Source organism: Thunnus maccoyii, chromosome 3 (assembly GCF_910596095.1).
Source record: "Thunnus maccoyii chromosome 3, fThuMac1.1, whole genome shotgun sequence".
In the NCBI taxonomy this organism is placed as follows: Eukaryota; Metazoa; Chordata; class Actinopteri; order Scombriformes; family Scombridae; genus Thunnus; species Thunnus maccoyii.
Genome location: NC_056535.1, coordinates 10,314,162 through 10,329,327, shown reverse-complemented (window position 1 = coordinate 10,329,327; position 15,166 = coordinate 10,314,162). Strand labels below are relative to the sequence as shown.

Here is a 15,166-nt window from a genome sequence, read left to right as displayed (position 1 = left end):
CCCAAATTCATATAAGTGTAATGTGGTTCTCTGATTGCTGGTATACATGAAAACAAGACAAGAGACGTCCTGACAGTGGAGTCAGACCGTTTGTTTTTCCTTGTACATCTTAAATATAAGCCCATTTTAACTGAAGAGAATGAAAGAAATATATTTAACATATTAACGTATTTAATTGTATTCAGTGTTTTATTTATAGCAAAATGATTTATCTGCAAAATCTGCATAGTACCTGTTGGCTTTTACTGTGAATGATTGAGAATGAGCCTATATTATTTAACTTCATATTTATATAAAATAGCCTAATATATTTCACCAAAATTGGTGTGCATTCTCTGGGGAGAAGTATTATCCAAAATCTAAAGGGCCATACTGATAGGTGCAAGTGGGCGTGGCCTACCACATATTTGCTCATAACTCAAGATGCCTTTGAGCAATCCTGATTAAACTCACTGGAGACATCCCTTGCTATCTCCTGAAAACACACACAGAGTTTCATTCACATCCGATGAAGGGGGGACGAATGGCAGGACTTTCAGTGTGCAATTATTGAGATGCTACATGCGTTGTAATGATGAAACAAGTATGTGTTTGTTCTCACTCCTTTAAATAGAATTAAACTAGCTGAAGTGACTTGGCTCACCTTTGTGAAAGCCGAAATCTGCTTGTTGCTGCTCGTGGTTTTAATTTTAGCCAGTTGAGGTGCTTCCTTCTTTTGAGCACAAAAAGGTTTGAAACCGCAAATTGCCGCTTGTGGCTATATTATAATATGAAACTGTTAAAACCGAGAAGCTTCTGTGTACATATAGGCTATGCAAGTTATATTGGGGGTTGGGTGGCTTGGGCTGTCATGACAAAAAATTTCCTTTGAAGGGGTGCCATGGTCTAAAAAAGTTTGGGAACCACTGCATTGGATGACAATGGTAGGCTGACAAAACAGGGAAGTCAGTTTGTTTGTTTTTTTCAAAATGACATAAATACACTTTTTTAATTTCAGCTGCCAGGCAATTGTCCCCTTTTGCCATTACAACTTTATTTCTTAGTGTCGTAGAGATCATGGAAGAACTCAGTGACCCTTAAAATAGTTATATAAATGCTTATTGAATTATGACCATATCACTGACATGCATCTGCAATAAATTTCCTTCATAAAACCACACTAGAAAGGGCATATGAGTTGCTCTGCATGTAACTGGTTGTAGCAAAAGACATATCTGATTTCCTAAAAAGGACGAAGAGTTTAGCTTTAGTGCCACTGCATCAATCAAAATTCATTTACCAAGGCCAGAAAGGCAAATTACAAAACCACAATCTAACCAAAACACTGTGTGATTCAGAGTGTAAACAGAGCAACCCACTGCTTCTTTCAAGAAGTATACTGATGCGTGTTTGTCAGTAATCAAGCTTTCAAACTAAAAATCTATTTGTCACAGGAGCGATGCATATATACACAGTCCGGTTTGGCAAAAGATGGAAAGACATTTTGAAAATATTTTCTGTATGGATATAGAAATGATTATATCCACTGTGTAAGATGTACATATTATGTGCCTGTTAATGTTTAGAAGTGCAACCATGTACCATGTAGGAAACTCACCCTGCACAGGCCCTGCACACAGATGTCATTGGTGTCGGGTCCGCACGGTGTGCCGTCAATGACCCTGTCCCTGAGCTGATAGTAGGCCGTGCTGCCTGCAACCCTGCAGAACAGCTTACACCTGTCCTTCATCAGGACTGACAGAGGAGGCAAGAGAAAGACGTGTAATTAATACCCATGGATATTAATGCCAAGCTAACATTATATCTATAATGCATTAGCAGAAAAGGGCTAACAAAAGGAGCAAGCATGATGCCAGTGACTTACTTCCACTGTATTTGGGCACCCAGCGAACATTTGGAGGTAGACCGTTGATGTTAAAGTGCCTGCCATCGAACGCAGCACATTGCTCCTCCCTGAAGTCCTTCTTCTGCTTGGAGCAGGGCTCAGAGTTACAGGAACGAAACTTCATTCGGCGACCCACACAATACATTCCTCCATTCCTGGGCCTGGTGGGGGGAGATTGAAGAAGTAAGTGGACCGATCATTTGTCTAATTTAGTAAAAGCTCTTAGTATATGCTAGCATCTTTTCCCTAATATCCAGTTATACATGAGTTCAACGATTCATCTATTTGCCCATTTTTCTTTTAATGCTACTGCCCAACATCAGACATCTACTTGCTTCTCCTAAATCGGTCCATTAACAAGGATGAAAGGCAGCATTCAAAAGGACTCAGTGAATTCTGTATTTACTGTACAAGGAAACAACCCTTTAAGATCTGCCATCAGAGAGCCTGTCTTGATGAACACTAGCTATGGAAAGAATTCACTTAAGGTGGATTGATCTATGGAACACTGACTTTGGCAGCTAAGATGGAGACAAGGTCCACCAGGCATGCAAGACTACAAAGAGAGGGACTGCTCACACGGGTCGGTTGCATTCGCGCACAGCAATTTTGATGCCCCCGCCACATGTCCGGGAACAGGTACCGAACGGACTCCAAACTCCCCATGCCCCCTCCACAGGTGTGGCGTCATGCTCTTTGGCTATACACAGGCCATGTTTGCAGTGCTGCAATGAGAGTGAATGGGAAACGAGAGAAGACAGAATAGGAACAGAGGGGGAGATCGAGGTAAGCAAGTGAAAAAGAAAAATGAAAGAGCGAGACAGAAAAGTTAAAAAAGGGAGAGGAACAGACTGAGTGAGCACATGAAATCTTATCCTTGGAACTGGCAACACATCTATCTGCTCTCCTGTGCTTTGATGCTAATCTGGGAGAAATTATACAGTGAAGCAAATGGAAAAAAGAGGAACTGAAAAAGACATTTCACGGCTATGTCTGGCTGGACAGAAGACAAGAAAACATCATGCACATAGTCAATAAATATATCTCAGCTCATAACAGGAGGATAACCTTACATTATTCAACAAACAGACTCCAGTTTAAGTGTTTAGTGTGGTGGACTCTGGCGTGGCATGGGATAGGAGGACAGTGTTAACATGAAAAGGTTTCAACATGTGTGTGTATCTGTGTGATTTTGGACTGGCAGCTCGTGCTTCTTTCATGTCCTCTCAGTCTTAGTGGCAGGAAGTGAGAAAGTCCTAATTAAAAGCTACACTAAGACAGTTGTCAAGAGAGAAACTCCATCACTCACAACTTCATCTACTTACATGACGGCCATATTCAGTTACTACATTTACACTCGTGTCATTGATAAGATGATTTTCGCCAAGTGTTGGGAAGTGTTTTTTTTTTTTGTCACTCTTAATTTAATTGCCTGTGAATAACTTTATGGTCATGAGTAACAGGAAAAGTTGCAGGATCAAAAGCAGGAAATGTGGTGAGGATTGTCCCTTCTTAACACAGAACCATATGAGTATTAAGCCATAATGTAATGGATAAAAATGTGGCATTCTCATAGAGTGTTAAAACACTTTTTCCCTTTACATGTCCATCCCAAAGTTCTTCACTAAAAAAAAAATAATTTAAATTCCACACTTCTTGCTCTTGATGCTTTTTTTTATTATCAAAAAGGCGTCTTTCTACTTTCTTTTTTACTTCACAATGTTCCCACACACAGTGCTCTCTATAAGCATCTGTCTTCATTTCCACATGACATTTACCTTTCCAGGGGAGCAGTCAGTGCCATCTGCCCATGGCATGTGCTGGGTCCTGCAGCCCCGCTGGGCGCCCTCTGGACTGGTGCACCACAGCCTCCGACACTGGGTCTGATAAACACACAAACGAACACACACACACACACACACACACACACACACACACACACACACGGTGTTAAGAGTATTTCTGAGATTCCAGAAAAACTGTTAGAACAAGATAGGACACTTAATTGACATTTTAAATAACCTCAACGTAGACAACTCTCTTCATATATAGACTCCAATTGGCAGAAAACCAGTTTATCACACATTATCAAACATTATGCCAGAGGGTGACTCTGTACAGTACATTTGCTGTATCAGCCATTACATTTGACCTTTCTTTCTAAGGGAAAAACATGAGCCAAGAAAACTATTTCACAGTGCTTAATGGTGTAAGACATGCTGCGTTATTGGAGATATTTCTGCATTTTCTTCATTTAAATTATGAAAATAAATATACAGTAGCTGGACGGTTTGCTGTGATGAGTCAAACCTGATTCCACTTTTCATCTTATTCATGTTTTAAAGGAGTTATTAGCAGAATTCATAGGTAGAGATACAATGTTTTAAAAGTTTATTAAAGGTGTTTTGTGTATTTCGTTTGTTTTTTTTCTCAGAAGGAGAGAATGTAGATCAGTATTTAGTTACTAAATACAGCAAGTGACTTCAGAGTTAGCTGAAAACCACTGCAGCACATGATCATAACACAAGAGGCTTCTCTCAGAGACCCACGTGTACAACATGACAGTTTAGATTTGCACACCAACTTCACTTACCATATAAGGGCACACCTGCGTTCCCGGCCCAAATATCAATTCACACTGTTTATTGACATTGTATATCCGTCCAGGCAGCTGCTGCGAGAGAGTGTAAGGCCTAGAAATGGGTTCGTCGAGCAAGCACTCACCATATCCTGTGCTATTAAGAAATAAAAATAAAATGACTTAAAGAAAAAAGGGAAAAACAAAAGACACAAACAGACAGAAAACACACTCAGTACAGCCGGAGAGGTTATTTTTCTGTACATAAATAGAACCCCTACTGTACAGACAGCTTGTACTTAATGTTGACAGAACTCTGATTATATTTAATCAGCAATATGTAGTAGTTGGGGGTGAGTTTATGAGTTGTTTGAGGGGTTGCAAAGAGAACTTTGGATAGTTGGGGTTAAGGAGGGGATTGTGGATAGTTGCCAGATACCAGCCCATCTTTTTCCATTTCATTTTAAAAAGACTTGGGGGAGAAACAACTAGAGGCTGCAACTGCCCTGAGAAATGATGACAGTTTTGTGAGTGCCGGTGTTCATAACTTAGAAAGTTGGCTGTCGCTGCCAAAAGTGAAAAAAACGACTGTATGCATAGGCTGCACTCTCCCTGTTGTATGTGTGCTTTTATGTTTATGGAAACTATTTGTGGAATCTCTATGATACAGTTTCACAAACGCTGAATCTTTCAAAAAGCTTAGAAAACATAAATTAAAAACTCCAACTAAGATATTTTTACATGACCTTACGCCTTGGCATATCCTATTTCATTTCAGGTTGTTTGAGTTGTTCAGTGATTTCTCCAAAACAGTACTAAAAACATAAACTACATGATCTAATCCCTATGTATGTTTGGAACAATGGTGGAGAAACGAGTACAACATACTCAAGGAACTCTGTGATGTACTTCCTGCTACACTTGGACCACATCCAAGGGTTTGTGTTGTAGTTAAGCGTGGGAGCCATCACATGTTGCTGAATCTTCACTCCATCCTCCTTACACTTGTTACTGTCATCATGAGGCATGTTGAACCTAGCAAAGAAAAACAGACAAACAGGCATCAAACAAAATAATACTATTGCTGAGAAGTTTGGGAGGTTTCCTTCCTATTTCTAGTAATAATTCTACTCGTAGTTTACGTGGCACAGAAGCACAGCTCTGCAAGGCCACTGCCTGGCTGATATAACTGTAACAAAGCTAGTACTATAGTGACAAATGCCTCTGTACCGTCTCTGGCTGGGACTTTAAAGTTTTAATATTTTAGTGTTTCTTGAACCAACATAGGCAAGACTCCAATTGAAAATTGTATTTTTTGTGTTTCAATGTGTTTCATTGTTCAGCTACATGTTTTAAATCTATACAGTGATCCTATATTTCTGCTGTCACTGTGTTATTGGCTCTGGGAAAGCCATTCAAGCTTGCTGTTGAAAATATCGCAGAACATTTATCTTGCCTGCCTGTAGGGATTTTGGAAAGAAACCAGCACAATATTAAAGTATATGAACACTGGGCAGAAAGATTTAGATGTAAAAATCAGAGCACAGTGAGTATAAGGGAAGCATTAAAGCTCCTGCAGGGTGAAAAAATATTATCCTGGTTGGTGCTGGACAGGTACAGCACCATACTGCCTACAGCCCTCCCTCTGACCTACCCGGCACCCCACCTGCCAGGTACCATATAGCACTGAGCTCTATGGCTAAGCAGTCATCAAGCATGTTGTCACAGCTTGATGCGGATAAAAATGGAATTCAACAATCCCACCATTTGTTTAGTGGTTAGAAAGAGCATTTGTTAGAGATGATGAGGGCTGTTGAGGTCTGTAACAGTCTCCAGTGTAGTAGGCTAACCCCCCTCCCAGCTCTGGCTGACTCAGGACTTTGGACAATACAGAGTTTGCTGAGGGGCAATGATCAACAACCAGTGGTTTTTACTTTTCAATTCTGAGAGACAAATCTACAGATGCTTTTCTTATTTTTTCTCTCAAAATTAAAGGCAACAAAAATGAGGATATGTGATTAGAAACACGCACAACCAAAAGATAATACTGGGAAAATGTACAGCCGTTGTTTCGTCTAAATACTCAAGATTCCTTGATCCCCATCTGCTGGTAAGGCATTTGTAGATTCCTAGAGAGACTTTTGAAGTTCTACCAATGTCTCACTGTAGCCAAAAGTTTCACTAACTGGGAGTGCTGACAAAACTTGAGATAAAAAAAATCATTAGAAACATGCTGTACTTACACATGGCCAAGTTCATGGGCAATGGTGAATGCAGTGCTCAGTCCATTGTCCTCACTGATGCTGCAGCTCCTGTACGGATCACACACGGTCCCCAACTCTGCAAGTCCTGAATGACAAGAGGCTCATTTCATTCTTCCTCATTAATACCTTTATCATTTTCAGCATGTAAAGCATATAAAAGTTTGTGGTTATAAGTCAGCCCATTTGAAAATAAATCCACTTACCCAAGGTGTCACATTTATCCCTTGCTCTGCAGATGTCTTGCCTGTGGTGAAGACATAGATAATGGGTCATGGTCAATGACACTGTACAAAGGTCCCAACCTTCAAGGATCTCTTTATTTACTTAATCCAAGCCTTTGAAGCAACTGATACTATATGCATCAAAAAAATATTTTTTTCTTATACCTTGTGATGAGGATGGCAGTGTCATGATGGGAGTGATGATTATCATCCAGGATATTTTGACTCTGCTGCCAAATGCAGAAGTTCTTTAAAGTGGTCTGTGCATTAAACGAAATGACGGGACCATCCTAAAAAAAATATAAAGTGAGAGAAAAATGTGAAATTTCATTTGTCAAATGTGTAGACACAACATATTTATGGACGTAAATATGCAAATATGTCACTTACCAGCTCGTTGTTTATTATGACTAACTTCACAATCACAATGTTAATCAGATTGCCAATGCTGGGATCCTTGTAGATGGAAGATACCTGAATAAAAGAAAAAAAAAACATCAACATGCAGTTATGATTACTTCTACTATGAGGCTCAATACATTGCAGTGTTTTCATTAACGTAAACCAGCTTAAACGTGACACAGTATATTTACTGGTATCTTGATCATGGACTGCCATCCTGCAGTTTCAAGCAAGTACCAGAGAATTTGGTTGATTGGAGGATCAAGTTGATAATGGCCTGCGCCCCTGTGGAGAAAGCAGCCTTTGCCAAGACCAGAATATAGGTCATCTCAGCCTCCCCCTGAGGACTGCCGGCCTCAGACGCCTGCGGAAGCTTGTATTTGAAGTGGCCGAGAGTATGCGGTCTATGTGACATACCTGAGCTTATTTTTTAACATTCATCAAAGCTGTCAGACAGGCTCTGCCTCAAGCTGCCCTCTCCTCCCCCTGGCCGTTTGAAAGTGGTGTTTACCCCTGCCCTGGGCTGCCCTTTTCCCTCCCACAGCCCTCCTCCAAATGCAAGCTGACGGACTTGCAGCACAAACAGCAAAGCAGTGCAGGGACATACATCTACTATACAAATGCAGATGTACATATGCAGCTATTTTCTGTCAATATGTGCATATATACAGTATACAGACACATAAACACACTGCAATCGCATAGCGGACCCCCTCTCACAACCAAACATTTTTCTATTAGCAGCCTTGAAGCCCTTTGATATATCAGAACTTACTATGGACATTAATGTGAGTATGTAGTGCTGTAGGTTGCTGCCGTGATGCTCCACCATTTTGCTGTCGGCCACCAGCATGACTTCAACGAAGCGCGGGTAGGAGAGGAAACGCTTTGATCTCCTGTGAGGTCCTGAGTCACCACTGCTATCATTTGATGGTCTAGCGCTAGCACTGCTGCTCTCTGATCTGAGCAAGGCATCTCTGGTCAGAACGGCACTCAGTGACTCCATGTCACTGAATATACCAGCGCTGACCACGGGGGCTGCATTAGACACAGTGGTCACCCCTGCTGCCTGCCTTCTCTTCAGCTTGTGCCTCTTATGTCTGTGTTTGTGTCCTAGAGAGAGAAGCCAGAAGGAGTGGAGCATATGTAAATACACAAAGATGCAGGGATGATGGGAAATACACTGGGTCAGGAAAACAAGACAAGATATAATGTGTTAGCTACTCAGCTATACATGTGGTGTATGCCTTTAAAGGTGGAGATGCATGAGGTGAGCTGGCTGTCTGTAAGTTGGTATTGTTAAAATATGTTGCTGCCTCTTTTCCCTTTGTTTATTGTTGCTCAGAGCGGGTTGACAAATGAACACTGCCTGGAGTGCCTTTTTTCTCTCTCAGAAGAGGGGAGAGAGGAGGGCAAAGAGTTCAGGCTAGGTAAACCTGGCACCCAGCCATAAAAAAATGGAGCACAAACTGCAGTGCACACACCAAAAGAAGACAGTCCAACTACTGGGCAGGAGCAGAACTTCAATGTTGAGAGAAATTAAGTCAGATTTTATCATTATGTGGCAACAAAACTGCTGAATCTTGGTCTTTTTTTTTTGTTTTCTCAGCACATGTAAATCAACCTTCTGGACCACCAGCAATGCATCACCACCTATTAACAGGAAACTAGACTACAACATGTTACATTACACTTAAAGTGTCCGTGATTTATGAGTCTGATCAAAAAGAACAATTTTCTCTACTTCAAAACATACAAGATAACAATGGAGCTTTGTACAAAGATGAATCACTCTTGCCTAAAATGGCTCTTAGTCAAATGTATGTTCCCTCAGGCTATGATATCAAAGATACACACACACACACACACACACACACACAAAAATACTGTATTACAGAACGGGTCAAAGGAATCTGCTGAAAGATGTCCAACAGACGAAAAGAAAATATATTCAGATTTATTGTCTTAGATTTGATTATTTGACAGTTTCAAGTTGGCATCACTTTGCTTTTATACAATTTACACTGCATGTTCATGGCAGTGGGTCTACCCAACTTTCTTATCAAAGAGGCAGAGGAAGTACAAGAGTCAACAGGAAGTTCAGCCAGTAAACTGAGATGGGATGATACAGGGGTGAACTTCCAAATGATTTTTTTCCTGTGTGAGAGTTGGAAAGCTTCCTCACTACTGTGTGGCAGCTGTATGCGCTAACTGTGCAAGCTATGAAATGATGTGTGAACTGAGATGGTTTCACACCATACTTGCGGTTTAATTCGGTCACTACACTTCCATTTGTGGCCTATTAATGGGGAAAATATATAAATTACATAGTGACATTTCATGACTATGTCACAATAAATAGCACAGAACAACTGAATAGTTAACAATATCATACTATTTTAACAATTATAATAACATTTTCTGTGATTTTACAATTAAGAATCCAGTGTTGTAAAGCCATTTTCTTTCACTTCACTTTTTTAATTTTTTTCTTTCAAAATCTACATAATATCCAGCCACACATACCAGCTTTATTTGTTTGATCCAGATAAGTCATATATGTTAATACCACACTACAATCACTCTAATAGCTCAATAAGCTCAGTTACTATTACATAATCGGTTCCTGTTACAAATGATAGTGGGGACTTTGGGAGTGACGCAATGATTACGCCTGTTTACATCTGTAGGAACTAATTTAAAGGTCTGATAACACATGCATATACAGACAAAAAAAACTGACTAATGCTTTACTCACAAGCACATGTACTGCATGAATACACACAAGCACATACATACACAGAGCTCCTGAAAGGTCCACGCTCAGAAGCAGCAGTGTGCTGACCAGCTGGGTGAGGGTTTAGTGGAGCAGATATTCAAGTCTGCTGATTGGCCTGGCCAGCTTAGTGGTGAAGTCTGTGTACATGTACAGTAACTGTGCATGCCTGCATTTATGTTTGCAAGCATATGTGTAGCAGCATTAAGGTTGCATCAGTGTATGTTTGTGTGATCTATGTGTGTGTATATTTGTGCGGAGACTGTCTGTGTAAATTGCATGCATGCAAATCCATCATGTAACACACCATACCTGAAGTGTCACAAGCTGAGTCCTCCCCGGATGTCTCTTTCTTGGGGGCATTCTTTCTGTATACAATATGAGGTTTTGTGTGTTCCTCTTCATAGTGTTCTCCTTGATAGCTGTGAAGGGGCTCCACAAAATACTCCCCTTCTGGAGACCTGAAAGTCCCAAGCTGGAAGCAGAAAAAACGCATAACAGTTAATCTCCATCCATCCATTTTCTACGAATGAGTATTCCTTTTCAGGAATCAACAAAATACACAAACATGGAGACAACTTGTCAAATCTAAAAATGACGGGACCAAGGGGAATATTATAAAGTTTAATGATCTTCTTGTTAATCAGTGAGCTGCTATACCAGTCTAATGCAATGTATATTTACTTTAAAAAATATTTACAGAAAGCAACAGTGGAATGTGGCTCATTTACCATCCATTAGCAAAACAAATAAGCAATGCCAAGGCCTAAGGGCTTTCATAAAAAGGTGAAATAAGTGAATTTGCATGCATGTAAGAGTAGTCCCTAAACAGAAGGAAAAGATTATTGTGATCTATGATGCCTATCAGGGCAACAGAGAGAATGCATGTTGTTGCTTTCTTGGCAAGCATGCAGAAAGCCCTGTTACATGTATTTCACGTGGCACATTTAGTGCAACTCGATAACTTGGAGGTCCATGATGTGCCAGATTAGGTACATGCCAACGCAAGCACATTTCACTTGTTGCTCATTGGGTGGAGAACCGTCATGGCATGCCTGCAGGCTGAAATACATTTGACACAATTATGTTTGGCACAAGTCATATTTATAATCCCTGATAATAGCAAACATGATTATTATAACAACAATCCATGTTCCTGCATGTGCAACGGGCTGGACTGTTCTTCAGCAAGGAGACACAAGGGAGAAGCTTCCTGCTCATGTTCCCTTAAGCAAGACACTATTTCTATTACTGTGTTAGGACCTGCACTTTGATTGAGGGGAGCTGGCAAGGCAAAGAGCATGTTCCTGCAGGACAACAAGTGTCACGATGTTCTAGGATGTACAGAAATAAATACAATTGTGGTCACTGGCAGTATTGCCTGTTCTAAAATGATATGCCCTCAGAGGTCTTGAATAAATAATAAGATATGCTCCATAAATGTCAGCTCAACTCCCTAAAGCTCTTGGCGGAGCAGAGCATTCAAAGCATTTTGTATTTGATTTGTCATTAGGGAAGAAATTGACCCCTTGCTTATATCTGTCACCTCACTGTGGTTTCTATGTATAAACCCAGAGTGCACTTTTGCTCCACTCAAAAAGTCATGCTTCAGCAAGCCCGGGAGTGGGACCATTTCATGATGACGTCAGTACCACCCGTACTCCCGCTGTACTAGCGTGCGTAAACACGTCACCGACTACCGGGAGACCAGAGAGAGGCATGGAAGTAAAATATAGAGCAGAGTGTTCATTAAACTCGACTGTAGATAATGGACACCACAAATCAGGACAATCCTCTGCAAATTTAAGAGTTCTTTCGTCTCTGTAAGCAGCCCACAACAGAATCAACAGAAACAAATATCAGTTTTGACAAGCCATGCAGTCTCAACTCTTATTTTCCTTTCAACAAAAATCTAGGTTATTAAAATTGTTTCCAATTTCACTTATTTAATTTTATACAGCCAATAAGGATTCGCAGTTATGTTTTTGACTTATGATACAAAGATGTTAAAAAAACGCCATAATAGACTGACTAATAATGACTTGATTTGATAGCGCGCAAAGATGGGACGTGTGCGCAAAACTTCAAAATAGATTTTTTTTTTTCTCGGGCAATGGTGAGGCAGCTTTTCAAGCCTTGTGTAAGCAATAATGGTGCCTAAAAAGCCATGGTGGAAAAGTAAAACACCCTGTCGTAAAGTCATCACATGCACGGCGAGTCTCCGTGCGTAAAAACTCACCAGTCCGGAGCACAAACTGATGACTGCGGCGTGTTCTGCTTGTGCATTTACATGTCCTTTATAAAAGCAGTGCCTTAACTCCGTGTCCTCCTCCTCCTCCTCCACCACCCCATCTGTCGCAAAACCCGTTATGTTATCTCCTCTGGGTACTCCAAGTATTGTCACAGTGTAGAGAGGTGCGATAAATCCCGATTCCAGCGTGAGGTTGAGGTGATAGTTCTGTCCGAAAGCAGATATCCTGTAGTGGATATTTGGCGAGGCCCAGTGATCCGTACTATTGCCGGTGCTCTCATCCAAACTTCGTCTTTTCCTCTTGAAGTGCACACTGGTTGGAAACTTGTCACCGGCTTCATTCACTCGCACCGGTGTTACAATCTCATACGCGCCGATCTCCTCTTTTCCTGGGGAATAAAGGCAGAAGAATAACAATGATTAAGGATTAAGTGGTAGTCCAACAGCATCAGTACAAATCAACAAGCCTAGATGTGTTAATCTGTAGATTATGATTTAGATATCAATGTTTACTTTCTTGAAAAATCACTTGTTTTACAGCGTTGCAAGGAAATGACAATCAGTGAACTTTAGGTAACTAGAAAGCGCTGCAAGTCATGTGCTTGGCTGAATTCAAAACTCATTCATTCTCTGACCTCCGTGTTAGAAAATAACTCGATAAGAGAAAAAGCGGGGGGATGTCAGAGCGACAGTCTTTACCTGTGCTTGAATTCAAAAGCAATCTCCCCGTAGATGCGACTACATTCAAGAAATCAGGGAATAGTAGGAACCCCAAGCCCCAGAAGAGCACATGCATGATTGTCCACGTTCAGAGGAGAGCGGCAGCCTGTATTCCTGTAGTAATACTGTATTCCTCCGGTCACTCCGGGCTTTCCGCCTCCGGTCCGCCTGCCACATCCAATTTTATTATCCTCGACTCTTCAGTAGATGGTCTCTGGCCGGTAAAGTACACTGCTGGGACGTGAGCGCTTCGCGGATTCCCTGGCGAACATGCATACTGCAGAGAGGGGTGGGCTGCTCAGACAGTCTACTGCGATGGGCTCCGCTGCAAGCCTGTGCACCAGCTCTCTCCCCAGCTAGGGGCGGGCTCAGTCAGGCAAGGTACACTGGTGCTACAGTGAAGCCACTCCCGTTATATACTGTAGTGACAAGGGTGGTTACTTAGGTCCACTTTGTATGATGTTATGATCAGTTAATGCGTTGTTCAGATGTCTCTTGGATTTTTTTTTTTTTACAGTAAATTACTAATAGTCCAACGCAAGGGTCCCCATGACCATAAAGGGCCCAAAAGAACTAGCATAATGGGAAAGATGAATACATGTGTGATTAAATGGTAAATTCGCACTGTCATATAAATTGGCATACTAGCCTACTTTCAATAGTTCTGGGTAAATCTGGTTTTAGAGGGGTGGGCAGTTGCAGTGTGCAGAGCAGAACGGCGACCATGACAGTGAGGTGGGGCCCGTATAGGAAATGCCTGCCCTGGGGCCATGGGCATGGCTGTATACTTAGAAGTTCATGGGATCACAGAGTGACAAAATGCAAACTGGCAAGCAGCGTAGCCATATACAGTAGTGATTTGAGGTCTTAAGTAGGTGCTGGAAAAGGTATTGTGTAGGGATAATGGTAATGGTTTTATGAGCTATAGTCTCCTCAGCAGAACAATGCTACAGCCTCAGCCTGTATGGACGCCTTTATAGGTGCCTTTGTTATGTGGAGGATCAAAGAGTGGGCTATCCAGTCTGCCTCCTGCCCCATTCATGCGACCCCCCTCCCCTACACGCACACGCATGCACACACAGAGCTACAGACAGAATACACAACTTATTCTCTTAACTTTTTCTAATATGTTCCAAATAGGTATATCAACTAGAGCTAGACCGGTAAATCATCTGAACAGGACAGCAATGACAAATAATGTAGTGTATGTATGAGGTAGTTTAGAAAAAGTATCGCAATTACATAGTTTGTCCACAAGAGACCACTGAGAAGTTTATCTGTTAATTGAAAAATGTCCCGCTTACATGTCGAGGTAAAAGTCCTTAAAAAATATTTAGATATTTAATGTTCATAAAATGATATCAGCTATCAGCCAATTTTTTTTTTCACTCTCAAATGTCAATATCGGTAACAGCTTCAAAAATCCAGTATTGGTCTGACTATAAAATCCATCATACATACCAAGGACCAAGAATGGAAACATGACCTACCTAATGGAGTTACGTACATCTAAAATAACAGGCCTTTGTCATAGCAGATATTTTGAGTTTTCATAGCAGGAAGAGCACAGCTGAAACTAATACTGATACTGATGATGGCTTTGCTCCATTCAAGAGTCCCAATAAACCAGACCAGTAAGTGAGCATGCACAATCCCTAGACCCTGATAGGAACAAACCTAAATGGAATGCAGCCATTAATTAATCATCATTGATTACACCTGTGCATTTCCTGCTACTGCACATTAGCCTAAACATAAACCTCATTATATTAGCCGAACTTTGTTTCTTGGTAAACTGTTTCAAGATAATTAAATGACAACAACGTGGGCTAATATACATTTTATATCTTGGGAAGTCATAACTGCATTAATCATATATTCAACATATTTCTATTTTACCACCATTTAAAAGTGAATTCAGCTGTTTGGTGATTGCAAGATTCCAGCTAAATAACAGCTCTGGTAACTTATAACTGAGATAGAACCTGACACAAACTTTTAAGCTAGCTAGAAACGCTTACTACAGCAGTGTAGGTGGAAGCTGTCCAGTACCGGAGGCTACTGGAGGT

General features: G+C 41.0%; 1 protein-coding gene across 4 annotated transcripts in view; it reads right to left on the bottom strand.

The window, feature by feature from the left end:
- The window catches only part of adamts9 (ADAM metallopeptidase with thrombospondin type 1 motif, 9), a 46,400-nt gene extending 31,775 nt beyond the window's left edge, over window positions 1-14,625 (bottom strand). For 3 of the 4 annotated variants that reach the window (XM_042405921.1, XM_042405924.1, XM_042405925.1), the window contains exons 1-14: window positions 13,077-13,471; window positions 12,366-12,766; window positions 10,439-10,601; window positions 8,126-8,463; window positions 7,339-7,422; window positions 7,114-7,238; window positions 6,931-6,971; window positions 6,707-6,812; window positions 5,352-5,498; window positions 4,479-4,620; window positions 3,664-3,768; window positions 2,465-2,610; window positions 1,865-2,046; window positions 1,598-1,734 (exon numbers count right to left, since the gene is read on the bottom strand). In XM_042405921.1, coding sequence (XP_042261855.1) covers window positions 1,598-1,734; window positions 1,865-2,046; window positions 2,465-2,610; window positions 3,664-3,768; window positions 4,479-4,620; window positions 5,352-5,498; window positions 6,707-6,812; window positions 6,931-6,971; window positions 7,114-7,238; window positions 7,339-7,422; window positions 8,126-8,463; window positions 10,439-10,601; window positions 12,366-12,766; window positions 13,077-13,173 — 2,214 coding nt within the window. In that variant the 5' untranslated portion in view covers window positions 13,174-13,471. Of the gene's footprint in view, window positions 1-1,597; window positions 1,735-1,864; window positions 2,047-2,464; window positions 2,611-3,663; window positions 3,769-4,478; window positions 4,621-5,351; window positions 5,499-6,706; window positions 6,813-6,930; window positions 6,972-7,113; window positions 7,239-7,338; window positions 7,423-8,125; window positions 8,464-10,438; window positions 10,602-12,365; window positions 12,767-13,076; window positions 13,472-14,587 lie in introns of those variants that run through there. The other variant, XM_042405923.1, reaches the window with a different exon arrangement.
- Between the last annotated feature and the right edge of the window lie 541 nt (window positions 14,626-15,166).